The 25,804-nt window shown below is 54.9% G+C and overlaps 9 protein-coding genes across 9 annotated transcripts; 6 read left to right on the plus strand and 3 right to left on the minus strand.

Annotated features, from left to right (window-relative positions):
- Positions 1–790: 790 nt before the first annotated feature.
- Positions 791–2,654, plus strand: A1O7_01847 (uncharacterized protein; the record flags this gene model as incomplete). The annotated part of the gene is made up of 5 exons (XM_007755883.1): positions 791–814; positions 867–1,210; positions 1,263–1,385; positions 1,436–2,453; positions 2,508–2,654. The coding sequence occupies 5 exons, from the start codon at positions 791–793 to the stop codon at positions 2,652–2,654; spliced, it is 1,656 nt and encodes a 551-aa protein (XP_007754073.1).
- Positions 2,655–3,434: 780 nt separating this feature from the next.
- Positions 3,435–4,376, plus strand: A1O7_01848 (2,3-diketo-5-methylthio-1-phosphopentane phosphatase; the record flags this gene model as incomplete). Its single annotated transcript, XM_007755884.1, has 3 exons — positions 3,435–3,488; positions 3,610–3,790; positions 3,907–4,376. 3 exons carry the CDS (start codon positions 3,435–3,437, stop codon positions 4,374–4,376), a joined length of 705 nt encoding a protein of 234 aa, XP_007754074.1.
- A 1,695-nt stretch (positions 4,377–6,071) lies between these two features.
- Positions 6,072–6,878, plus strand: A1O7_01849 (uncharacterized protein; the record flags this gene model as incomplete). Its single annotated transcript, XM_007755885.1, has 1 exon — positions 6,072–6,878. One exon carries the CDS (start codon positions 6,072–6,074, stop codon positions 6,876–6,878), a length of 807 nt encoding a protein of 268 aa, XP_007754075.1.
- Positions 6,879–7,195: 317 nt separating this feature from the next.
- Positions 7,196–7,837, plus strand: A1O7_01850 (uncharacterized protein; the record flags this gene model as incomplete). The annotated part of the gene is made up of 1 exon (XM_007755886.1): positions 7,196–7,837. One exon carries the CDS (start codon positions 7,196–7,198, stop codon positions 7,835–7,837), a length of 642 nt encoding a protein of 213 aa, XP_007754076.1.
- A 1,508-nt stretch (positions 7,838–9,345) lies between these two features.
- Positions 9,346–11,688, plus strand: A1O7_01851 (uncharacterized protein; the record flags this gene model as incomplete). Its single annotated transcript, XM_007755887.1, has 2 exons — positions 9,346–9,807; positions 9,856–11,688. 2 exons carry the CDS (start codon positions 9,346–9,348, stop codon positions 11,686–11,688), a joined length of 2,295 nt encoding a protein of 764 aa, XP_007754077.1.
- A 1,581-nt stretch (positions 11,689–13,269) lies between these two features.
- Positions 13,270–15,250, plus strand: A1O7_01852 (uncharacterized protein; the record flags this gene model as incomplete). The annotated part of the gene is made up of 7 exons (XM_007755888.1): positions 13,270–13,420; positions 13,473–13,672; positions 13,730–13,753; positions 13,805–13,850; positions 13,908–14,015; positions 14,072–14,230; positions 14,292–15,250. 7 exons carry the CDS (start codon positions 13,270–13,272, stop codon positions 15,248–15,250), a joined length of 1,647 nt encoding a protein of 548 aa, XP_007754078.1.
- A 2,737-nt stretch (positions 15,251–17,987) lies between these two features.
- On the minus strand, positions 17,988–18,923 carry A1O7_01853 (phosphomannomutase; the record flags this gene model as incomplete). The annotated part of the gene is made up of 3 exons (XM_007755889.1): positions 17,988–18,252; positions 18,306–18,700; positions 18,765–18,923. The coding sequence occupies 3 exons, from the start codon at positions 18,921–18,923 to the stop codon at positions 17,988–17,990; spliced, it is 819 nt and encodes a 272-aa protein (XP_007754079.1).
- A 1,813-nt stretch (positions 18,924–20,736) lies between these two features.
- Positions 20,737–23,289, minus strand: A1O7_01854 (uncharacterized protein; the record flags this gene model as incomplete). Its single annotated transcript, XM_007755890.1, has 1 exon — positions 20,737–23,289. The coding sequence occupies one exon, from the start codon at positions 23,287–23,289 to the stop codon at positions 20,737–20,739; it is 2,553 nt and encodes an 850-aa protein (XP_007754080.1).
- A 472-nt stretch (positions 23,290–23,761) lies between these two features.
- Positions 23,762–25,290, minus strand: A1O7_01855 (beta-lactamase; the record flags this gene model as incomplete). Its single annotated transcript, XM_007755891.1, has 6 exons — positions 23,762–23,909; positions 24,002–24,048; positions 24,120–24,328; positions 24,379–24,670; positions 24,718–24,854; positions 24,903–25,290. The coding sequence occupies 6 exons, from the start codon at positions 25,288–25,290 to the stop codon at positions 23,762–23,764; spliced, it is 1,221 nt and encodes a 406-aa protein (XP_007754081.1).
- Between the last annotated feature and the right edge of the window lie 514 nt (positions 25,291–25,804).

Here is a 25,804-nt window from a genome sequence, read left to right on the forward strand (position 1 = left end):
GCGCGTTGGATTTCAGAGCTCTACAGCAAGACACCAATGGACTCCTCAGCAAAGGCAGAATTTTATCTTTCCAACTGCCGGGGATCAGCGTGTCATCCTGTCCCAATACTGCGACGCACACTCGAAGATCTACTCGTATCTGCTAGACATTAGGCGACACACATCGGATGCGGTCGAATGGGTAAGGAGTCCAGGCAATCAATCGTCCTGCCGTACTTGGTTAAGCTGCTCATGGAAAGAAGCCAGAAGCCTGTGGATCAAGTTGAGGTTCGTCGGGTTTTCCGAAAGCCTCCATATTTGATTCCTTCAGGCTCCCTGTCATTTGCTGCAGCCAGACACCTTGGTGCCAGAGCAATCGTGCCTTGGGCAAATGCCGATTCAGCTGCCGATGGTGACGCACGTTCAACGGCACCATTTCCCCCAAGTGCGAAACATCCTACTTTCTACCTGGACGCTACCACGAACCACTGGACGGACATGGCTACGCGGGGCAGATGGCGGCCCCCAACCCCCGGATCTCGCACTCCAGATCACTCTCTCGTGGTCTCTGCAGGACTCCGGGCCAAGGAGCAGGTCGACCTAGGCAAAGCTTGAACGCGCCCTCCAGCCTTGAGCAACTCGCTCTAGTCAGGGTCTGATCGGACCGCATTGCCTCATGACCGTGTCCATCGCTGATTTGGACGACCATCTATATATTCTGTCTTCCTCCGTCATTTGGCTTCCACGTCCTCCTCGGTAGCCCTCCACTTCGTCCACAGTCCTCAAGCGTCCCGATCCCATTTCCTTCGCCATGGAGGCAGACTATGATGAGCAGGTATGGCTAGCGACGCGACTTTTTTGACCATACACTGATTCAAATCGCGCAGGAGCGCCATGCCATTGAGCAAGAGCTCCACATTGAAATCCTTCCTGGCACGGAGGTGATGGCGGATATTGGATCCCACCATTTCGTCAAGAGTGTCGGCAAGAACCATCGCGTTCTGGTGCCGCAACCATCAGAGGATCCCCATGATCCGTTAAATTGGGCGAAAAGCTGGAAGCTTGCCGCCATCGTGGCATCTAGTATGGTCAGCTTCACCCAAGGCTTTGGACCGCTCTCCTTGGCACCTATGTTTGGCGACTACATCGAGGCGTTCGATTGCTCCCTGGCCGACGCGGTGCAATTTACTGGTGTCGCTATCCTCGTCCTTGGTTTCAGCAACTTCATCTGGTAATGCCCCGAAGCTGCCCATAAAAGCGAATACTTACTCACCATGATTCAGGGTACCTCTCAGCACTTCATTCGGTCGCCGCCCTGTCTACATTTTCTCCCAATTGATCTGTCTTGGTTCTGCCATTTGGCGCGCCCGAGCACAGACCTACGGCTCCTTCATGGGCGCCTGCGTGTGAGTATTGTTCTCGACCCGAAACACGTTGCCACACTAACAAACACAAGCCTCAATGGCATCGGAGCGGGCCCTGCTGAAACTATCCAGCCGGCCGTCATTGCCGACATCTTCTTCCTCCACGATCGCGGCAAATGGAACACCCTCTACTGGGTTATCTACATGGGATCGCTTATGGTTGCCCCGATCATATCTGGGGCTATGGCCGAGAACGTCGGATGGAGGAATTTCTGGTGGCTGTACACCGCTCTGGTCGCCCTTTCTCTCGTGATGGTTGTTTTCATGTTCCCGGAAACGAAGTGGCACCGACAGCACCCTAGCGATGTGATCAGACGTTCCATGGCTGAGCAAGGCGGCAAAGTCGAGGGTTCGGAAAAGCAAGGGGACGGTGTTCTTGAACAAGGGGCCGCAAACAACGAACTGCGCCACGTCGACACTGCTGCTCGCGACCCCTGGCTCGGCCGTGGCAAGCCAAGCAAGTCCCAATGGGGTCTCTATACACCAAACCCAGATCCCGTCAGGGCGATCCTCCTCGATCTCTGGATTCCATGGAAGCTCTTTGCGTTCCCCATCGTCGAACTGGCAGCCTTTTGCGTCAGCTGGAGCTGCTCTTCGTTCTTGACCCTTAACTTGACCCAGACTCAAGCCTTCGCTGCGCCTCCGTACAACTTCACCACCGAGCAAATCGGCTTCACCAACTTTGCCATCCTGGTCGGTGCCATGATCGGCTTGTTCACAGCCGGGCCTTTCTCCGACTGGGTTTCGGCGCGCCAGACGGCGAGAAACGGCGGCATCCGTGAGCCTGAAATGCGCTTGCTGGCCATGATTCCGTACGTGATCATCATGTACTTTGGCAACATCATCGTCAGCGTGGGCTACGAGAACGAATGGCCGTGGCAGGCAATCGTCATCATTGGCTACACCTGCGCTGGTATCCAGGTTGCGGCGATTCCTGGTATTGTCTCGACATACGCTGTCGACAGCTATAAGCCTGTCGCTGGCAGCTTGTTCGTGGCTATCACTGTGAACAAGAATGTCTGGGGTTACGGCTTCAGCAAGTTCATCACGGTATGTTCCATTCTGCGTCCTTTTCTACATTGCGTGTGCTAACCTGAATTTTAGAACTGGATCGAGGAGGATGGCTATATCCCGCCCATCATGACGAACGCATCACTCATACTCTTGTGGTGTCTGTGTGCCATTATCTTCTACTTCTACGGGAAGACCTTCCGGAGGTGGTCGAAAAACAGCAGCGTCCATCGGATGTAGGAGGTGTGGTGTAGAATGTAAGCACTTGGGAGGCTGAAAGAGGGACAGGTTGCAGCAGCCGGCTGCAGTATATACATCAACGGCACACGCTAGTTGAGCACAAGTTGAACTGTCAAAAAAGCGAATATAAGGTACCTTCGTGCGCCTCGTCTTTAGTGTTGCGGTAGCGTTGCTCTGTACCTGTACAGGTCTCGAGAGAACTTGTGGCACTGAGCCTTGTCGCTTAAGACAGCTGCTGGAAGATCCCTGCTTGGCTCGCCACGTGTGCTGCGCCAATATACTCGTTCTCGCTTCCCCCTGCAGACCTCGGGAAGGCTGGAGATGTCGCCTGCGGGTGTACTGTATGGTCAAATCAGTGATCTGGTGTTGCTGTTCCTTTGTCGACCATACAGTAGCATAGCAGCGGAACAACATTCCTCCGGTACCGGTCACGCCTTCCTCCCACTAGGCCACCAGCTCTTGCGTTGCTATGCTTTCTTAGACATGCTTTCCATCAAAGGCACCACCGATGACCCTCCTTGTGATCCCGAAGTCGTCATGCAAGCCGACCACCTTCGATAGTGGCGACGGGATTGACCAAGAGGCACTCACGCAGCTGCAATAGTTTTCGAGACGACGGCAAAGAGAGTGGCTAGGATGGGGGGAAAGCCTTCAGACAAGCCAGTGCGATCTTTCAAGAACGTGAAAACCGTGCTGCTGGACATAGGTACGCAAAGCCGTCCGGACCGTTATCCTGCAATGGCTACGAGTAGCGGAGCTTTCGACTAACCTGGGCAACGGATGGTTGCATCAGAGGGCACGATATGTCCGATCAGCTGGGTGAAAGAGACGCTGGTAAGCTGGCAACTTCCCCTCTCATTTCACGCGTAACGAGGTTGTCATTTTGTGCTTTGTGACTTGTCAACCGCATCAATTCTGTTGGTTGAACGCGGAAGGCTGATTCGTGGCGAACAAGTTTCCGTACGCCCTCAAGGCGCTCCCCAAGGTGCTCGCCACGAAGTGGGATGACGAGGGATTCAAGGGCTACCGCGACAAATTTCCCGAAACCGCCCGCTCATCGCGGGCGCTGTTCGAGGCGCATGTCAAGGATCTTACCGCACGGGACGTCAAGGTCGCGTACCTGAAGGACTTGCAAGGTACAGTTCACCGTTCACTGCAAAGCTGGAGGAGCATAATGATCCCCGCGCTGCGTCACTTCGTTGCGCTGACAGATAACAAAAATACTCGTACTGACACGACAATCTTCCCCCAGGCTATCTTTGGGAAGAAGGGTATCGATCCCGCGCGTACTCGACACCCGTGTACGCCGATGTGCTAGCGTGGATGGACGGGTTGGCCTCTTCTCCTGCCACCGCCATCGCCATCTACAGCAGTGGGTCGATCTTTGCGCAAAAGCTGCTGTTCCAACATATCAAGGACCCCGCCAGGCCCGAAGACCTCGAGGCCGTTGTTGATCGCCGAGACATGGTCACGGCGTGGTTCGATACCACGAACGCGGGTCCCAAACACGAGAGCAGCAGTTATGCCAAGATTGCGTCCGAGCTCCAGCGGGAGCCAGAGGAGATATTGTTCCTGAGTGACAATGTGAAGGAGGTGCGTGCGGCCCGTGACGCGAACTTTCACGCCGTTGTCGTGGACAGGCCCGGGAATGCGCCCCTATCGAATGCGGATCGAGAGGAGCTTCAGGTCGTGGAGAGCTTCGGACAGCTTGAGTTACGGTGACGTGCGAAGGGGTCTATAACGATCTCTCCGCCTACTGAGTGTCCTATAGGTCGGGTTGAACAGGAACCTCAGAACAAGGACGGGACCGAGCAGGGAGACATCGAGCAAGTCAAGTACAGGAATCTTGAAAGCCACCTTGCACAGCAAGTGACGACGACGGGAGTCTATGGTGCTCGAGGGCGGACCTCGGTTTAGCGATGGGCATGAGCTTCTTCACTTGCAAGGCCCTTCACAATATCGCAAAAGCAACACCAAAAAAATCCACACATGGCGGGTTCCTGCCGGCATCGAACAGGCATACCTCTCACTATCCAAAAAGTAAATCAGCGATTCCCCTATCACAGTGCCAGATCCGCGAGCAAGAGTGGACACTAGTGCTCCGTTTTCAACAGTCACCGGGCAGAACCCCAACCTGAACGCACCATCATGAAGATAATGTTTCGAGAGATGGTAGATTTGTTGACCAGTTTATGTCTACAAAAACTATACCTTGTAGGTTCGGCGCTCACGGGGTATGGGAATTCACTGTGAAGCACGTCCTAGACAGGTATCTCAGCACCCGGATTGAACTTATGGAGATGGATTGCAGCACAACGTCGCTCCTGTACGCCTCCAGTGCTCGCCAGCGCGATCATTGAAGCAAGATTGGAAGAATTTCGCTCAACTACGTGCTAGGATCAGAGAACCGTAGGTGCGCTACCCACCTACTGCCTATTCTCGTCGCCAGCCTTTCACCTACTCCATCCAGCTTTCTCCAGACATCTGAACCTCGTTTAACCAACTAATTCCATCAGCGGTTTGCGTTGTGGCAGACGCTAGAATCGAGAATTCGGCAGCTTCTTTCTCCTTCCTTGCATTGGCGGGTGGCCTTACTCTGCCTGCCCTCGCTCGAAAGAGTAACCATGAGGGCAAGCCCTTGACAAGGGCACACTATCAGTCCGGATCCTCTACTCCACAAGGTCAATGCCAAAGCACGAGGTCCCCACAACCTCAGGCATCCAATCTCAATCTCATGGCTGTCCTGCAGACTGCATGCAGTTACACAGAACACCTCAAACGACAAGTTTGGTGCTGATCGGGATTTGGTGGACACCTACCATCATTGCCCATCCGCCAGGAGCCGGCCTCCAGGGACAGCCTGCTTGAGGAATATCGACTGCTCTATGCATTGACACTGTCCTTCACAGCTTAGGCCAGCGGGCGCGGGTGCATGCGATCCGGTCACCGTATACATGACATAGTGCGGCACGAAAGTCGAATCTGCCCGCTCGCCAACCTAGGCTGCTTTGGGCGCCGTCGCGAGCATACAGGACATCTCAGAGGTTACTTCGGATAGTAGCCGCAGTTCTGGACGGCCTTAGCGAGGACATCTGGACTAGTGCGCTGGCATTCGATGTGCTTGACGGATCCTCGCCGTATTTGAGCTAGGCATCGCTGGGCACGAGGGTCAATTTGATATCAGATCCATGGTCACGAATTACCCATATGGTCCGCTTGGGTCCCTGCATCTGTCCGGTGTTGCAGAATTGGTTCCGCGATCGTCGTTGAGTATTCATTGCAACTCGGTTTCACCATAAGAGAAGGGCGAATGCTTGCTGATGGTGCCTTGTCTAATGTCTCTCGCCTTCATCGGAGAGCGATCAAGAGCAGGCCCCCTCCCGCATACTTGACGCAGCCCACCGAGACCCGGCCGGCATGACCCCCGATACTTTGGCTTCGGGCAGACTGACAGCGCAGCACTACCTCCTTCTGAGAAGATTGGGCTGGTTACTACATCCAGAGATTGTGGAACAGGTCAAGCACCGTGAGGCTCTTGAGATCGCAGATGTGGCGTGCGGGAACGCGATCTGGGCGCTGGATATAGCCCTCGCGTACCCGCAGGCACATATTACCGGTATCGACATATCGCCGCAGCAGTTCCCGCCAAGGTTCACATGGCCGGAGAAGGTGACGCTGGAAATCCATGATATCTTCCATCCCATGCCAGAGCGCTACATTGGGCGCTTTGACATTGTGCATTGCCGGTTGATCATGGCGGCGGTGTACGGCCAGAATAAAGACTGGGTGATGCATAATATTATTAGACTTCTAAAGCCCGGCGGCTACATTCAATGGACCGACGCGACTGTACCACTGCTCCAAGCCATGAGTGACCCGATGAGAGGACGGAGAACGTTTCAAGAACCCCCTGCGATCACGAACCAGTTAACCAGCCTGTATGGCTGCACAGAATGGCTGCGGCATCTTGGCCAGGAACTCCAGCGCCACGGCTTGATCAACCTCCGCGACGTGGACATGCCGCCGGTGCCCTGGCTATCCAGACAGGAGACCGATAACGCCCTTTGGGCTCTGACCGATATTCGCAAGGGCATAAGATTGACGGCCACGAAGGAGGTGTCGGACAGCTTTGAACTTGCCGTGGAGGGGACTCTGGGAGACATCAGGCAGGGCCGAGTATTCTTTACCACCTATTACACGACAATTGGGCAGAAGCCGAGATAGCCATGAAAGAGCGATCTGAGGATCAATATGTAATCGGGCATTTATAACGTCGAGAAGAATATGGCCGTCCCCGGATGTGTCAGCCTCGTCAGGAGCACCAAGGCTTGGCATACCGAAGAGATAAGCCTTGCAGTTTCATTCACTGACGCTTCACAATCATCTCACATTCTAGCAACTTTTCATCAGCGTGCTATACTCTTATTTTCCAGCGAGACAACTTGATATTTCCCCGCGCACCACACCTGTTGCATCTCGGATCGCAAAGCCAGGAGAATATGGATTGTCCGCCCCAGAGATGAGTCGCCTCGAAAGACAACATGAGCGGAAGGGCGACTAGAAGCAAAGATGCCTCTCCAGGAGAAGGCGCGGCACAAGAATTCAGGCCCAAAGATAGAGTTTCATCCATGGGCCCACGGCACATCACTGTCTACGATGCTGTCGCAGGGCGAGCAGGTCGAAACGGGTTCCTGACCCAGGAACAAAGACTGTCGGAAACTGTGTTGCCCATCTCACCCGAAGAAGTCCTTCTCGGCCGGGCCACCATTCCAGAGGATGTGATCCACCAAGAATACGATTTGTCTAGCACGCTTCGTGGCTCAAGCAAACTACCAGAGTCCGAGATGCTGAAGGCAGTCCATACCTACGCATCAGATTTCTACGCCTCCGCCACGGCACAAGGAGGCAAATTCGACTTCAAGACTCTGGATGAGACAGCGCTCATTGCGATCGGGGTTCTTCTCGAAGAAGCGGTGAAAGACGCCCTAGGCGAGAACGGAGACATGGTCTTCGTGGAGCCCAAAGGTCTGGAAAACGGACTGGGAGAGACAGAATTGACCAAGCACCAGGTCAAGGGTAGGGTGAAGCCGGCGGGAGCTGCCCATCGCGAGCAGGATGAGGATGAGGACGAGGACAGCTTGAAGGAGGACGAGTCACCAGCTAAAAAGCAGCGACGACGTTGAAGTCTCGATCAGGTTTGACCATCGAGCGTGCCGAGTACGATGCCGGCTGAAACAAAAATCTCGCATGATTCGCATTCGAGCCCATCCAGAGCAGTAAACCTGGCCATAGGAGTGCGAATCCTCTAGTCTTGCCGACGCCTGGCCTAATCACAGTGTCGTCGGTAGTCGGCTGACTGACATCTCACTGGACACTCGGAGTTCGATTGCTGTACTCCGCAAAAGTTCTCGTCGCTCAGTGGCCGATGGTGCGTCCTCCCGCCTGCACCTGCCCGGATGAAAAGCTTGACGAAGCGCAAATGCTCCAACGGTCTGTCACTGCCAGCGCCACCCCGAAGTCGCCCGAGTGGGAGAAGTGGCGGCAGGCCTTGAAATGGGGCAATCATCCGACCCAAATGACACGCAATACCACGCGTGCTTAGGCGTCCTCTTTTGTTCCTTGTGAGCCATTGATCTCTCGTTTCGACGTTCGGTCAGCAGGACAAGAAACAACATAGCGTCGTCGGTGTTTCTCTTCAACAACTCTGTCAATGTAATTACCGTAACTTAGACACTGCTGTAGGCGGCAGCATTCTCAGCCGGCGACCTTCCTGTTGGGTCACTTGCTCGTAGCGATTACTTCGGTGGCATTTGCGAAATGGCACCTAATGGTACACCAATCATCATGCGGGCGGGAGGGGCAGACACCGTGGAGCCCCCGTGGCCACCAACTGGAAGCCGCCCAGCCGCCCGAGCTGCGCCTCTAAACAAGCCTAAGCTCAATCCCTTGCTCCCCGAGTCTGGTGCCCGCGTGCGCAGTGCCCCTCGGCTAGGGCCCTCGACGCTGCTTGCTCCCACTTCTTGTTTTGCACTTCTTCCTGCGAGTGTTCTCACCATCGGCCCACCGAGTTCTCGACCTGCCAAGCACCGAAGCTTGAATTTGTAGACAAGCATCATTCAGATGCCCCAGCTTACCATCGCCGTGGGTTCATTACGGCTGTCCACCGAAGCTTGGCCAGATTTCTGTTTAGCAATCCAGCATTGCAGCCGTTGTCGACCGCAGCCTGCACTTCACCGCGCGACGCCTTAGTCCTTGGGCACACGACGCATCGTCTCCTTGCCATCAGTCGCAGCCGCCGTAAGCCCGTGTCGGCGCCGCCTCATAGCCTCCGAAGCCCGCCTGCACTCCTCGACCGCGTTCAACGTTCGACTTCACCACTGGTCTGCATGTCGTCTATAATTGCATACACGTCTCATTTACATCTCAGCTACTACACAAGCGTTATACCAGTACGCAGCCTGCGAGTTTGGCGCACAACCGGGTCTAATTGATGACGAAGCTGACGCTCGCGCCTCCCAGCCTCAGCTCTCTCCGGTAAATGCGCAGACTGGGCCGTTCTACCACTTCGACAACTTCTCGTCACCGTAATCCTCCTCGCTCAAAACATACACAGCCATACCTGCATGCGAAGACGACGATGCACTGCTTGACACCTCCTTTATAGCACTGCATGGCTCAGGTCCTGACGGCGATGCCTCTCGAGTCCCTACTCACGAACCCGAATCCGCCCGTGCCACGGCCCCGGTCAATATTGTCCTTTTTGACCAACCCGCTCGCGAAACATGCACGGAATATGTTTGATATCACCATTGAGCCCGAGGACCCTTTCAGAACGTACTCGCCTGGTCAGACGGTCAAAGGGCATGTCATTCTCACGGTCTTGAAAGGGTTCGATATCACTCATCTGGTCGTCGCTTTACACGGGTACGCCAAGGTTTACAAACATCAGATACCGCCGGGCGAAGGTGTGCCGGCAGCTGAAGGGCTGCTCAACGGGCAGGGGTCGAGAGGGGTACAATATCATGGCAACGGGCTTGCGTCACTCTTCCAGCAGGAGCAGGTCCTCTGTGGCAATGGCTTTCTCAAGAAACATGTCTACAAGTTCGCGTTTGAGATATCTTTCCCCACCAAGGGTCTCCCGAGCACGATTGATGTGGGTTGATCCTCTCACCTTCGCTGGGTGGTGCTAATCATGGGGCAGTTCGAGCGAGGCACAATATCTTACATGATTACCGCCACTCTCACCCGGCCAACGACAATCAGTCCAGTAACTAGCCGCAGCACGCGGATAAAATTCCAAGATCTGATTGATATCGAGCCGATGTCCACCCCCAAATCCCGCGTCATCACGTTGGAACCTCTATCAAAGCGTGGCAAAGTCAAGGTCGTCAAGCCTGGCTCGTCCGTAACCACCCAGACAACGTCGAGCGCAGGTGCTGGACGCTTAACGCGGAATAATACTCAGAATAGCACCGCAAGTCGGAGCACAAGTTCCGTGGCTCGTCCTCCGTTGAGCCCTGCAGCGAGCGAGGAAACAATGCATACGAGCGGGACAACGCCAAGCTCCCCCAGCTTTCATATTGTCGACAACGAATCGCCTCTGCGCAAGTCAAGCCCGCAGAACAGCGACGATCGAAGTAATACGACATCATCATCTGCCAACACCATCACTGCGACGACCGAACTACCCAGACATGGGGCGTTGCCGGGTGACATGGTACCGATTCGAGTCTCGGTGACGCACACGAAGGCTGATGCACGCGGTATGGTCATCGCCACCCTGTACCGGTTGGCGAGAATCGATATGCATCCTCCACTGCCGCTTCCGAACAGGTCGGGAAAGGGGAAGAAAATGGAGTACGAAGACGTCTATCCAAAATCGCGAACGGGCCTGGGCGGCCTGTACTTCTCCGCGGCCTCTCCCAACAGCGCCTTTCGAAAGGATCTGGCCCAATCTTCCACTATGCTGATCGTCAACCCTAACACCATGACCGCAGACATCACAACATCTCTGAAAATCCCCGACGCTTCATTTCCAAGCATCTCAAATGTGCCGGGAAGCATGATATCTTTCACATATCACGTGGAGGTCGTGGTGGACTTGTTCGGTAAATTGGGAGAGACACGACTGTGGCCGAGACTTACTTCCAATGAGCCCACGTTTTCGCCGAGTTCTGACGCTGGCAATCAGATGACCTCGGATTGGTCCCATTCCATTCTAGACACATCTGCGTTGCGTCGAACCAAGAGTGTGATCACGTTTGAAATGTCACTCGTGGTCGGCACGCAAGATAGTGGCAGGAAGCGAAGGCAGACCAAGCAAGCCGAATACCAAGTTCCGGAGAATACGACACTGGGCCCAGAGCAGGGTTGGCACGACTGGCATTATCACGATGGCGCTTACGAAGGACAGCACTATGACGAAGCGGGATACCCCTACCACGAGGGCTACGGGTACGACTACGAGTATGAGCTGAATCACTACCCAGAATATCCCACCCCGACCCCTGAAATGATCCCGCCTCCGCAACCTCAAGAGGAGGACGAGAAAACTCGACTTCGCAGGCTCGAACAGCTACTGGAACCCAGTCAACCCCCGCAGGAAGGGGAAGGCTCCAACAGCGGTGTTCCGTTCGCTCCCACAGCCCCAGATCTATCGTCGGAGTCGGGACCGGATGGAATTGGGCATCAAAACGACGGAAGCAGGACGCCGTCGACTTTGAACCCTGCTGCTTCCGTCACATCTTCCACCAGGTCCGGAGACACCGTACGACCGTACTCGACGTCCCCTCCGCCCCCACCACCTCCTATTGGCAATGCTGGACATAGCGATGACAAGCAAGAGTTAGAGCGGCGCCGGCTTTTTGCGCAGACTAGCGCGCCGCCATTGGAGGACGAAGCAGAGGCGCGTCGCTGCGCGGCTGCAACGTCTACGGCCCCAACTGCGCCCACGATTGATGAGCACCACGAGTACAGCGTAGACACCTTGAACCATGATCATACGGGGCCGGATCTGCCGCAGTATGAGCGCTAGCTTGGCGCTGCGGAATCTTCCGATATTCTCCTCTTTATTTTGTTCTCCTACACAGCGATGGCGCTGGCGGATCCGTCACTTTTTGTTTTTGGGCTTGGACGATGAGGCTTTCTGGAAGGAAACAGGGCCTCAAAATGCTGAGACGATGTCTTTGACGGAAAGAGACTGAGAGAATGGAATGCTGCAGAGCGACGAAAGCCATTGATGACCGGGTAGAGACCCGTGGATATAGAAGGTACTTGACGACTACGTGAACAAGTAGGCGACGACAAGTGAGCTCAAACGCCATGATACCAATAGAGATCATTCACGACTCGATAACAAGTGCTGGTGTGCGGTCGTGTTCGTCCGATGTCGACATTGTTGTTGCTGTGACCCCTACCGCGACCATGCGCCCTGCCAAGTACAAGGGTCATTCGTCGGATTCTGTACGCAAGTAATGACTTCTTGGACTGCCATGATACGTCGCTCCTTACTCGGGTATCTGGCGAGATCCAGGTCTTCGCTTTCTTCGGACGGCAGTTTCCTTCCACCATCCGCAGTTGTCGAGCAAGACAGTCACGAGTTCACGAGCTCTGATGGCTGGGGGGGCCTGCTCCGGCTGCGTCTGCGCGTTACCAAAGTCGTGTTCTCTCTCTATGGAACTTCCTGCTTATCCTCTTCACGACTGACCGAAGCTGCTTGTGATTCGCGTTGCCACCTCGCCTTTCACCTTCGGGATCGCGTCTCGCTCACATACACAGTAGGCTGATCTACTGCTGCCGAAGAGGGCCGAGAAGATCATGGCGGCCTGCTTATCGGATCGGCTGTGGACGCAGGTCAGAGGGCTTGGCTGATTTTCACCTTCCTGTCACGTTGCCGCACCGGTTTGCGACGTGACACGAAGGACTCGCAGGGAAGGACGCTATGGCTGCGCCGGCCTCGATCCGTGCAAGGTCATGGCAAGCAGAGCCACTGCTTGAGCTTCGCGAGCGACCGACATGACACTGGCAGCCAGCTGGAAGGACCCGATGCTATTGTGGACCGCGATTGGCTCGGCATCTCGCAGAGCTCATTCCCTTATCTCGAATCGCAGAACAACCCCTGTCGGGTCAGGCGATGTCCTACGAGGTAGCATGCCTTGCGACTGCCCCGTTATCCTGTGCTCCCTACACAGTACGGGAAAGACATCAGTCATCATCGGGCAAGACACCCATCTACTGGCTCGGCAGCCTAGATTGGACTCGAGCCACGCCTCCCCAGGCACTTCGCCAGCCTTGGCCGCTCCTGTCTAACCTCCGTGATACCATGGTATCGCGTGGCAATGCGAGAGCCAGTGAGCGGCGGTGGTTCGTGCAAGGAAGAACACCAAGATAAGCAAGCTTGCTCCAAGAAGCGAGGCGCAATGCTTGCCGCTTCTTGGGCAGGTCGATCGGGCTTGACCTTCTGGAAACACTCCGGCATGGCGTCCATGTGCGTCCATGTGCATTGATAAAGGCTGGGGGGAGGACGCAACATTTTGCTCGACTGCGCTCTCTCTCCATCTGTCAGCCACACGCTCTCTGTACGAGTGTGTTGATTCTTCACCTCAAATCGCCCGTCATGGTCAACACCGCGTATGGCGAGAAGATCGCCGACGACTCCAAGGAGGCTACGCCCACCGACTTGGCGCCCGATGTTGAGGAGGGAACTCACGAGCCGCAGAAGCTCAGCCGCGGGCTGCAAGGGCGCCACATGCAGATGATTGCGATCGGTATGGCGTGTCTCATCCTGCGAAGCTGTCCTACTTACACTATGCGCCACAGGTGGCTCGATCGGCGCGGGTCTCTTCGTCGGCTCAGGATCCTCCCTCCAGTCCGGCGGCCCGGCGTCGCTCCTCCTCGGTTTCATCATCATCGGCGTCATGCTGCTGTGTACCGTTCAGGCGCTTGGGGAACTGGCAGTGCTATACCCGGTCAATGGAGCTTTCTACGTCTATGGTGTGCGGTTTATCGATCCTGCTTGGGTTTGTACCACATCTATCCCCCCGCGTGCGACTATCATCTGACCAGGAGCATTGCAGGGCTTTGCCATGGGTTGGCAATATGTACGTGGATTACGAGTCCGGTGGGATCTATTCTAACGGCAAGATACACAGGCCATCGGCTGGCTCATCACACTGCCCTTCGAGATCACGGCTGCTGGTAAGTATCGGGACGGCCCAAGGTGTGGATACAGGGGACTGATGGAGCTCTAATAAGGTCTCACAATCGACTACTGGCATCACTATAACATTGGGATTTGGATTGCCGTCTTCCTCACCACCTTGATCATCGTCCAGTTCTTCGGCGTCAAAGGCTACGGAGAGGGTAGGTGGAATACTGGGGCAGACCGGAGATTCGAAGCTGACGGAAATCTCCTACAGTCGAATTCGTCCTCGGAATCATCAAGATCATCGCTGTTCTGGGCTTTATCATCTTCGGCATCGTCGTCGACTGTGGTGGCGTGCCCGGGGACGACCGTGGATACATCGGCTTCAGATACTGGGCTGACACCGAACACGGAAATAGGGCCTTCCGCAATGGTGAGGCAGCAGATTTCCACAGGTTGTTACTAGGCGGCGCATACTGATTCTATCTCTTCAGGCTTCAAGGGCTTCTGCTCCGTCTTTGTCAACGCCGCATTCGCTTTTGGCGGGACCGAGCTCGTCGGTCTCGCGGCCGCCGAGGCCGCCAACCCGCGCAAGTCGCTGCCCAAGGCGACTAAGCAGGTCTTCTGGCGCATCACTGGCTTCTACGTCGTCTCGCTCCTGATCATGGGCCTCATCGTGCCCAACAGCTCGCCCGACCTGCTCAACTCGAGCGGCGCCAACACCAAGGCCTCGCCCTTTGTGCTGGCCATCGAGTACGCGGGAGTCAAGGGCCTCCCGTCGGTCTTCAACGCCGTCATCACCATCTCCGTCATGTCCGTGGCCAACTCGTGCACCTACGGCTCCACGCGCACCATGCAAGCCCTTGCCCAGGGCGGCATGGGCCCCAAGTTCCTGTCATGGATCGACAAGAAGGGCCGTCCCGTGTGGCCCGTCATCATTCAGATGGCCTTTGGGCTGCTGGCCTTTATCAATGAAGCCGAGACGGGCTCGACCGTGTTCAACTGGCTGCTTGCCCTCACGGGCCTGTCATCCTTCTTCGTCTGGGGTTCCATCTGTCTCAGCCACATCCGGTTCCGCGCAGGGTGGAAGGCCGCCGGCCGGTCGCTCGACGACCTGCCCTTTCGCTCGCAGGTCGGCGTCTACGGCAGCTACCTGGGTCTGTTCCTCGTTGTCTGTTCCCTCGCCGCGACGTTCTACGTCGACCTGTTCCCCATTGGCGGAACCCCCACGGGTGGCGCCGAGTCCTTTTTCGAGGGCTACATCGCCGCTCCCATTGCCATCACACTGTTTGTGTTCTGGAAGCTCTGGACCCGCGACAGAGGCTTCTTGGTCAAAGTCCACGAGATGGATCTGGATACCGGCCGCAGAGACTTCCAGGATATCCCGGCTGATGAGGACCCTGAGCCTCGCAACATGAGCGTCGGGAGACGCGTGAGCCGTGCGCTCTTTTGACGTGCGTGCATGCTGCATGTTTACCTGTCACACCGTCACGCGCCAGTTGATCGGGTTGCAAGGATCATAACGACTGGCGGAAGTGCAGTGCGTAAAGCTCGTGGTCCGTGGGCCACGCGGTCGCCCCGGTCTGTCGTCGTTGTGTTGAGACGGATCTGGCCCGGGACATAATCGAAGAGCATCCCTTGAGAAGCATCTTCGAAGAGCATTGTCCGGCGGGCCACTGTTACAGCTAGCTAGTCGGCTACAATAGTTTGAAATGATGGTCGAGTTTGATCACGATTCTGCTTCGTTTTGCTTTGCTTTGCATTGCTTTGCTTTTGCTCGCACTTTTGAATATGATGTCGATTTCGATTTCGATTCGGATCTCTGTCCTTGTGGTATGGCGCGGTGTGGCGTGGTATGTCGTGGTCCAACGATTCACCTGACCTCGAGCCTGTCATTTCCGATTCCACTTTCGATTTTGATCTCTGCCCTTCTGGTGTGGTGTGGTGTGGTGTGGTGTGGCGTGGCGCCGTGTGGTGCGGCGGGTCGTGGTCTACTGTAACAGTTTGCCTGACTCAAACGTTTCGAAACAAGCCCTTCTTCATCGCCATGTTCACGATACAGCATGGGCCTGTGCATCATGGGCTGTTCCATGTTTGCTGCTCACTGCCCACGGTTCACCATCGAACATCAGCTGTCAACTCACGGTTCACGGTTCACGGTTCACCATCCACCTCCACCGGCTGTGGAATCCTAAGTCGGCGCCCTCCTGGCCAAATGCCCGTACGTCCAGAAGAGGACCACCGCGTGCGCGACCCCGCAGTAGAGTTGTTCGGGAAGGGATGCTAGGGAGCATCCTTTCCGCAGACCGCCGGAGATGCTTCGTCGGAGCGTGAGCGTTCGCATGGAGGGGGTATGTGGTTGTGTGGGTGTGTGGATAGACCGTCGGCGTGGAACTTCGGGATACGTATGGGGGTAGCTAACTTAGTGGTCTGGGGAGCCGGTGTTGAGAGGTGGTGGTGGTGGTGCTGCTGCTGCTGCAACTGCTGCTGATGCTGCCGCTGCTGGTTAGGAAAGGCGAGGGCGAGGGACCGGTAAGTAAAGTGGGCTGGCTGTGAGAGGCCAGCGAGGTTCAGTAAAAGAGGGGATGGGGGCCAAGAGTCAGAGGGAGTGCGGTCGAAGGTGTATCAAACGAGTGTGAGTGCCAGAGACGTGTGAGTGTGAGGAATGTATGAGTGTAAAACTCGGACTGTGAGTGTGCCTTGGGCAATGATGTCTGATATATACCCACTCGTACACTCAAGCCGTATTGGACCTCAAAGTTAAGTATGCCCCGATTTAAGTACCTAGGTACTGATGAGCTGATGTACTACTCCGTACCTACCGATGCACCTCGTCCTGGACCGCGTAATCACTGTGCCACAGCGCCACAGATGATGCCTGCGCCATCCGAGGCGAGGGTGCCTGTGCAGGTACCTACTATACCAAGTCAATCCCATTCACTGCCGTGTCTACCACAGTACACAGTATGCATGCAGCTCTCAACGCCCATCCGAGGTCCCCTCTCCGCAGCGGCCGTCTCATCCGATCCGCCCGGCTCTGCATGGGCCGAGACTAGAAAGCTGCATGGGGCTCCGAAAGGGAACTCGCATGCGGTCATCAGCTTGCCACGCCTGCTTCGTGCTTCACCCCTCGTGGGATTCGCACCTACAAGGCACTCCGATTCGTGCGTCCCTCGTATCGAGTTGGAGGTGGGTGCACAGCCACTGCTTCCCATCTTCGGTACGAGTATGGAGTACAGTACGATCCGAGGATACCTGATCTTCCAGCTCGTTCCACACGGCCTGTGGCGTGAGGCGGGTAGTTGTAACAGCAGTAAATTCGTAGTAAAAACTAAGTACACAGTAGGTCGCGAGGCTTGATATGTGAGTCGATTCGGCTCACGGGCTTCCAGGTTGTCTGGGTGGATCGCGTATGCTACGGGAAGCGATTTACTCTGGCTCTCCACAATGCCAAAATGCGTGAGATGTGCTCGTGGATGGATACACCTACAACCCAACAAATTGATGGTCGATACGGAGTACGAGTACCGCTGACATAATGCAAGCTGACCAGATGCTGAATGTATAGGAGAGGGATATATCTCGTCCGAACGCCTCAGCGCTCAGCTGGCGGTTGCACTCGCATGCATGGCTTTACGTACATCAGTTCGTGGAGCCTCTTGCAGGCGTGCGTTGGAACTGTGGCGCAGCTGGAAAGTTGGCTCTCCGCTCGCTCAGGTCAACGCGAGACGCGGATGGAGTACACCGTAACACCAGTAATACACATTGAGGTACGAGGTTGAGCAGCACGAAAATGACACATCAATGTCTGCTTCGGTGGGTGTCTGGGAAAGCCTTCGAGCCGGAGAAGGCGATAGATCACACTGCAATGTTTGTGCTGAGAACAAGCGCACACCGGCAGAGTCGGGACTGGGGGCGCATCAACGACTGAGTATCAACGGCAAAGGATATCCCAAGCAAAGAATCTTGGACCCGCTTTCTTTCCGTTGTGATCAACTCCGGCTCGAAATACTAGACATGATCCCACGGCTTTTCGTCTATCCTTCTTTCCGCTGTATGCTATGGGCAACTGTCTAGCCGCAAGATCCTTCTAACCTGTAAATGCGCATGCAATGGCTCACCACGCTTGCAGAAAAGTGTCGAATCGAAAACTCAAATCATTCCGCTCAACCATCATTATGATCTGCAACTCAAAGATCAAAGAGCTTCTTGACTTGCGCGATGGTGTCCTCGGGGCCCTTGACAGCGTGACCGATTGTACGAGGATCATCATAGATCTCCCAGTCGTTTCCTCCGGGGAAGGCCTTGTCGCCAAAGAAGTGGATGTTCTTGTAGTGGATGCCCGAGCGACCTGGCTTGCTGGAATCTGCTTCGGCTTCAACGTGCTGCAAGCAGTATGTCTTGTCCCAGCCGTGAGGGAACACGTCGAAGGAGATTTGACCGCCGATCGAGTACCTAAGTCCACGTCAGTTAATCAACCCCCCCGGAAGCATCCTGATAGCACATACGTGAGTCCAATGTCAGGGAATTCCTTCTTGATTGCGGCAATCATCTGCTCTCTGCATTTGGTCTTGTTGTCCCAAGCCTGAAACTCGTCTCGCTCGGCCTTGCTCGCGTTACGACCCACGGGGCTGATGTTGACCATGCCGTTTCGGAACTCGATGAATGTGCCGCGCATCCGAGGCAGACCTTCGAGCTCAGACAGGTATCTCAGAACGAATTTGGCCAGCTTCTGGTATTTCTCTTCACCCAACCATTGAATGAACGAATGAGAAGCCATCTCTTTGCCTTCGCGGTAATATGTGAGGCCATTTTCGGAAAAGCAGAAGTCGAAGAGGGCGGTGGCTGGCAGAGAAGGTTGGCCCAGTTGTTCTTCCTGCTTCTTGAGGTCTGACCCTCCAACCTGGACGCAGAGGTAAAGGTCAGTTCAACGCGCTGCCTCTTCTCTTCAGTTGCCGCGTACTTACGAAACCGATTGCGCACTTCTGTCTCAACTGCGACAAGGTCTGCAACACCTCTTGGGAGACGCCCAGCCGGGCCGGGGTGAGTGTGCCATCGACATCAAAGAGACAGATGGTCTCTTTGATAGGTCGATCTTTGAGCTCAGGGTAGATTATGCCAGACATGTCTGCGGCTGTGAGAAGTTGGTTCAGAGGATGAGGAGGTAAGGTCAACGCCTAAGGATTTGGCTCTTTAATATGTCTTTCAACAGTGTGAACACGTATCTTGAACGCACGAGTCGAAGGGACAGAGTTCACCTGGTTGTAAAGAACAGCTCACCGTAACTTCACTTTCCCGTGAACTGTCTAACGGCGTGAACGGCCCACCTTGACGCAGGGGAGGAAGCTTCCCATTGATCGCCAGGGCCTAGTCCCTCCTGCCCCTCGCGTGGTGATGCCCCGCACTGCCTGAATGCGATAAGATCAAGCGGCCTCGTCTCCAATCTGGGAACGATTTCCCCGAAGAGGATGCTGAGTAACCTGTCACTTGCACCGGCCCTTCTATTTTCCATGCCTACACAGTTCAGAGATTTGTGCCTGACTGCCTCATTGTGGACCTCGAGAGTGCTACCGGCGTCTTCTCCAATGGCCTTATTGTCACTTCGGTGCATGTGTCCGTCGAAACGTTGTTGCCTACGAGTCTAAATTGGCATCGGAGATTGCACACAGGCGAGGGCTGCCTGAAGAACCCATGGTCTGAGCAGGACACAGTGTCAAGATGCCGCTTCGAATCCAGGACTAGCTTCTCGAGCCATCACCAGAAGGAAAGGTGTCAGAGCCTGTTGCATTGATATCGTAAAGCCTCGCTGGTGCTTCAAATCATGCAACATCACGAAGCGCTCCAGAAATCCATGATTCAGTCAACCTTGGTTTCTTCACTCATTTCTGACACTACCGTTCCTAATCCCATATCCGGTGTTAAAATCGCTCGTGGTCATGAAGGCTGTGGCCCCGGTCTCTGATGAAATCGTCCGCTCGATCCAATCCTTACCGTGGTCCGAGCATACTCAGGATGAATGAGATGTCGTTGACCATGCCTGTCTTGCCAGGGAGATGGGCCGCGGCGCGTTTGTAGGTGGAAACACTGGGTGGGCCCCCACGCAAAGGACTCGCTGTCTTAGGTAGCTAGGTGACTGCGTAGCGAATGTTCTCCGGTAGGTATCTGCCACTGCCACATGAAGAGGTTTCATTCATCGTCACGGTCACAAGATCCCCTTCAGCAGCAACGGCCGGCTCAAAGAATGAAATGGCTGTAAAGAGGCAGATGACTGGTGTCGGGTTGTCGCGGGCAAACAAGCAATGCCTTTCAAGCGTCCCTTACCCCGGGCCGCTTCTTCCCTCTTGGCCTGCTGGAGGATGCGGATGCGATGAAGGAACAGTCACCAAACGGTGAAATCAACGGTTCTATGCTACGCAGAGCAGAAACAAAACCGCACTCAGTCGTGGCAACACGGGAAGTCTGGCCTTCCAATTCCCCGGACAACAGCTTCGCTTAGTTCCCCGCGTGGAGAAACCCCCAGGATCTACATTTCCTGCATTTCCTGTATGCGGATCCGCATGATGGCGAGGCGGAGGTCGTGCGGATACTGTAAGCCTCGCCAACCGCAGATTGTCCGCTTCACGGACGTACCCGGCCCGCGGATTCGTCCCAAGCTGATAGACTGGGGAGGAGGCAGCAGCAGGTCGGTCAGACCCTTGCAGGACTCGGCCGCTGAACCAGGAAAACAGATCCTTGGTCCTGCGTTGCCAAATCCGAGCGTACCCACGAACCGGGACTAGTCTTGCATGCATGAGTCCAGGCCGAGCCCCATATGAAGCGTCACTCAGGCGTTGAGCAAGAATAAATCGATAACGTCGTGGCTCGAAGTGAAGGTGCAACAAGAAAGCCCCGAGATGCTTCACTTCTTTGCGCACATAGCTGCTGCTTGTAAATTTCATGTTAGCCCTGGTCGACAGCCTCTTGCAAGATCTTCGCTGCAGAAAGTGCCATATCGCTCTTCCGGCCTATCAGCCACAAGGCTTCAATACAATCATCGAGCCGGCTCCTCGCTTCTGCGAGGTTGACTGCATCCATGAAGAAACCGGTGGCGCGCTTTGAAAGGACCAGGTCAACAAGGACTTCGCCTGCGTGGGCAAACGAGCGCACCAGCACCACTGTCCAAGGCTCCGTGAGCAGGGCCGCCTTGTTGACCGCATGGTGAAAATCGGGCGATTGCGAAAAGGAGTGCTCCTCGTTGCTTAAACGAGAACACCGGCCCAGGTCGGACACAGCGTAAACAGAGTGTAGACGCAAGGCTTGCGCGAAATCCGTCGTCTGCCTAGTGGTCCGGTTGGCATGCAGGGTCATGTGCAACTCGTCCATTTTCTCAACCAAATCGGCCAGCAAAAGAATAGCCAAGTGCCAGTGGCTGGCCAGGAGAATATACCAAGACTGAATTCGAGACGGTAGGCTTTCGTGGTGGCGCACACAGTCGCCAATAAATAGACCATATGTAATCTTCCAATGGTTGTAGACCTCCAATGTAGCTGCAATGGCCTTCTCAATCTCCTCAGCAGGCGCCTGCTGATAGTAGAGGTCCTGGAGATGACCTAGTCGGCGAAAGACGAGCACCTTGACGGGTGCTGCATCAGCGAGGCATGAGGCTGCGTCAAGGTAGGAGCAAGGCCAACGGGTGGTTTGCTTGCGAACGTCTCCAATGCGGGAATGTTGGCGAAGAAAGTAGTTCCCCCATACCTCAGATTCCCGTGAGAGGTAGGAGCTGTTCATTGTTTGAAAATCAGAATAACCATCGAGGTCATAGGCGAAGCCGTTGAGGGACGTCGAATGCCTCGAAGCAGGTGTTGACCCGACATCATCCATCTTGGTGTCGCCATCGTTTAGAGCGAAAGACCGACGGTTCATGGTTGAAGATAAAGTGTCAAACATGACTGCTAGCCAGAAGATGAGTCCGAATGTTTGTTTATCTTGCTCGCCAAGGTGGAGCGACGGCTGTGCCCTGGAACAGTCTCTTGCGAGAGCGCATTCCGCATCTTTCAGCCGTCTTCGATGGTCATGTAGTTTGCGGACTGCAGCATCTAAAAGGGCGGGACCATTGTCATCGTTGAGGACCTTGCGCAATGAAGCCAGGTTGCCCTGCCCCTTCGTGATCGGGACGGGGAGAACCTCCGCAGAGTCCATAGGTCGTTGTGTCAACGACAGGATGATGCCAGCGAAGATGATCTTGAAGGATGGATTGCCCGTGGCCTGAGCGAGCGCCATGTTGGCTTTGTGCCAGAGTGCTTTTTGCATATTCCGTCCAAAGATACCATGCTCAGGCAGTTGGGTACTGAGGTTCTTATGATTTCCATATTGGTTACCGAAGGAAGTCTGAGCCCACTGCACCGCAAAAGCCATAACAACGAGGCTCAGCGCATTTGAAGCTTGTTTCTGCTCGTCCTTGGTTATAAGACCGGTTTTTGAGTAGGCTTCGTCGAGTGCGCGCACTCGCGTCACTATCCTGTTGGACCATTTAGAACTCCACACATCCTTTTCATCAACAAATGGACTCGAAGCGTAAGGACAGTTTCTCTCGGTAAGCCAACAGCTCAATGCGCCTTCCAGGGAGTCGTGATAAATCTTCAAAAGGCCTTTCTTGATGTAAAGCCGATTATGATCTTCTGCGAGTGAATGTGAGGCGAATGGCGAAGGAGTCTTGCCGAGTGAGATGTAGTCCTGAAGGGAAGGGGAGTAGCGTGGTTCTTCTGGAGCTGGCTCGTATCCTTGAGAACCCGCAATTGACTGAGTATTCGATATCGGCGTGCCCCAGAAGCCAAAGTTATCGGAGCTGTAACTTGACGCAGATTGGCTACCCATTGGAAAACCTTGATCGAGCACAAGGTTAATCGCATCGATACTGCTTAGATTCGGCTCCATGCGCTGAAGAGGGGTGTGCTCATAGGTATTTTGGTAAGATTGCGGGTCTGTAGACATAGCTGGATCCTCTTGCTGCGCCATGTAGAAGTTGTTGAAGGAGGCGTTTGCCATCGAAGCAAGACTGAAATCATCCTGACAAGAGTCGCTGGAGACGGATTTGCTTAGAGGATCACCGAGTATCGAGTCAACACCTTCCGGCGGCGGTTGATGTGAGTCCCAGTCATTGTACGCTCCATGCACAACGGCCTCTCTCGTGGCGCGAGACGTGCCTTTCGACTTTCGCGAGCGAATCCAGTCGATCGTGCACGTTTTCTTCCATTTCTTGCAATTTGAGCAAGGAGAAGGATGCGAAAAGACGGTCGAAGTCTCCGTGTCTTTGCTCTGGCCAAAGGCGAGAGGATCAATTCCTCGCAAGTGTTGGATGCTCACCTGAACATCGCAGCGCCGCTTGCCGAATCGACACTGATCGCAGCTTTTGTTCTGGCGACGACGGTACGTAACGGTCTGAGTCTGAGACATGATCTGCGGAGGGCGTATTGAGTCGACGAGAAGGTATGGTGCTTCGTGCTGAGACGTCATGCTTTGGCTTAATGGATGTTCAGCGTTGTTTGACAGGCGTGGGAAGTCTGTGGTTGACCCCTGCCACGCTTCCCCGGTCCTCGCCATTTGCGGGGTAATTAGAGGAGATCTCTTCGCGTCGCCTCTTAAGGGCACGACGGGTGCGAGGACTGTACATCTGCTTGGCGTTCAGTCAGGGTCTAGTACCGAGATATGCAGCACGCTGTGCACTCGGAAAGTTGGCGGTGCGGGCTTCGGAGAAGTCTTTCACCAGCTTTTGACCAACCGCCGCGCACGCAGAAGTCAGGCACAGCTGGGAAACACAAGACGCGAGGTCATCATTGCCTTTCCTAGTATGGCACGCTATCCATCGAGATGACACGGATGATTACTGAGTCTTATAGGTCACACTATTTGTTTCTTCTGCCACCGCGAATCATTAATCGGCCGACCCTTCGCCTCCCCTCTTCTCCCTCACCTCACCTGCACTAGTCTAGCTTAGGCCGCTGTACACACCAGACTCGAGATTCACCCAGAGACCCAGCACCTGAGGATCCGCAAAGGGAAGAACCTGAGAGCATATCATCCCCGCCACGCCTTTAGCTCGATCACACCACCAGTAGAGATTTGGCAAGCCCGCCCTGAAGAAGCTCGTTAGTCTGTGCCGATGAACGCGGGAGACGAGCAGTAAGAGCTTGGAAATGGTACAATCGCAGCGGAGAGAGGGTCTTACCAGTGGCCTGTGCCTGACGACCTCCCTGTTGGGCCATCCGAAAGCATCTGGTGAACGTTATCGCCAGGCTTCCTCTGACAAGCAATCGCGGTAAGATAGCAAGAGCAGGACTACTTACAAACGTCAAACCCCAGCCCTGTTCTTTGCCAGGGTATAGATCTGGTATGGCATTGGTCAAGTCAGCTTTTGCTGGCGGAATACCCTGTCTCCCGAAGTTGGGAAACCCTGGAATCTGATTTTGGAACATCTGATCCACGGTTTCCTTCTTCAGAATTTGTGCCCCAGTGATTGGTGATGTGCCATCATTGAGCAAGGTAGCCAGGATTTCTGCGATCTGTCAGGTATATTCCTTGCGGTCTTCAGCAGAGCAACTTAACGGCAATATTCTCGAGGCAGCGCAAAGGCACCAGCACCTCCACTGTTCACGCATGTTGCGATGTCCTGCTCACTCTCTACGACCAAGGGGCGGTGTAGAAGGTGGTCTCTTGGGTGCAGCTGACCGTCCGGGGTGCGAGCATTCATATACGCCAGCTTGGCCTTCATCTGAGCGTTAGGGAACATGGAAATATTCTTAAGTCCCAAGGGTTGGAATATGTGGCGCTGAAAGTAATCGTTCAGCGACATGCTGGTAGCACGTTCAACGCATATACCGGCCCAATCTATGTTGACCTAGTTTCTCGGTCAGCAGGAATCGATGGGATGGGAGGAAGCCATACTCCATATTCCCAACCTTCTCCCGGCTGGTGGACGAGTGGTTGGATCAGATCCTTGATATGACCGGAAAACTCATCATAGCCGACAGGCTTGCTGTGGTCGCGCAGACCTTCGTTAAAGAACGTATAACCGAAACCAGCTACGTTCTGTCAACCCAGACGGCGCTTCATGGAGCTTGAGATCGCACCTGTGTGAGCCAACAGCATTCGCAGAGTGATGCCCTTCTTTGCCGGTACCAGTTGCCCATCCGCCTGCAGCACGCTCAAGTTCTTGATCTCTGGGCACAGGCTTGCGACTTGATCTGCGTCGTCCAGCGATAGAGTTCCTTGCTCTACCAATTGCATACATGCCATTCCGGTGATCATCTTCGTGCAAGATGCGATCCAGAAAATGCTTTCAAGTGTCATGGGCTCCTTCGAGCCAAACCCGCGTTTGCCAGCGGCGTGGGCAAAGAGTTCTTTGCCATCTTTTCCAATTGCCACAGCTACCACTCCTGGCAGACCTTTGTTCGTGTCATCGCACGCGGCATTCAGTGCGGACTTGATGTTGTTGACCGACTCGCTGGAGAGCGCCATTCTGAAGAAGAGGGGACTACACGGATGAGGTATCAGGAAGCCAACTCGGATCAATATGTGCACAGTACTGTCATGAGTTCAATAGGTCTTGAGAATGGTGAAGGGTTCATGCGGTTCCCAGGGGAATATGAACTCAACGGCCGCCCTCCCCTCTTTCCATCGTTCTCGTTCTCCTCAGACACCTCCCTCCTGCGCAACTCGGTTATGGGCAATGCGGTTCCGCTGGTGTTTGATGGATTGTGTCTGCCTCGACCCGGGAATGTCGGCCATATGGGTGCGCATATTGTAGGTGCGGATTGGTGCAAGGTAACGAGCATCGGACGCACGCCAGGGTCATTCCAAACATTCTGCCGCATCAGCAAAGCTCCGTATGCTCTGTTCACCAACGAAAGTTCCGCCTGCACAATAGCAGAGCGTGTTCACCAAGGTGAGTCGAGCTGGCTGCGCTTCGAGACCTTTGAGGTCAGCCGTGGTGTAGCTGCTATGCGGAGCCGCAACGGTGCGCTTCCAAAGG

Source organism: Cladophialophora yegresii (assembly GCF_000585515.1).
Source record: "Cladophialophora yegresii CBS 114405 chromosome Unknown aczIN-supercont1.1, whole genome shotgun sequence".
Classification (NCBI taxonomy): Eukaryota; Fungi; Ascomycota; class Eurotiomycetes; order Chaetothyriales; family Herpotrichiellaceae; genus Cladophialophora; species Cladophialophora yegresii.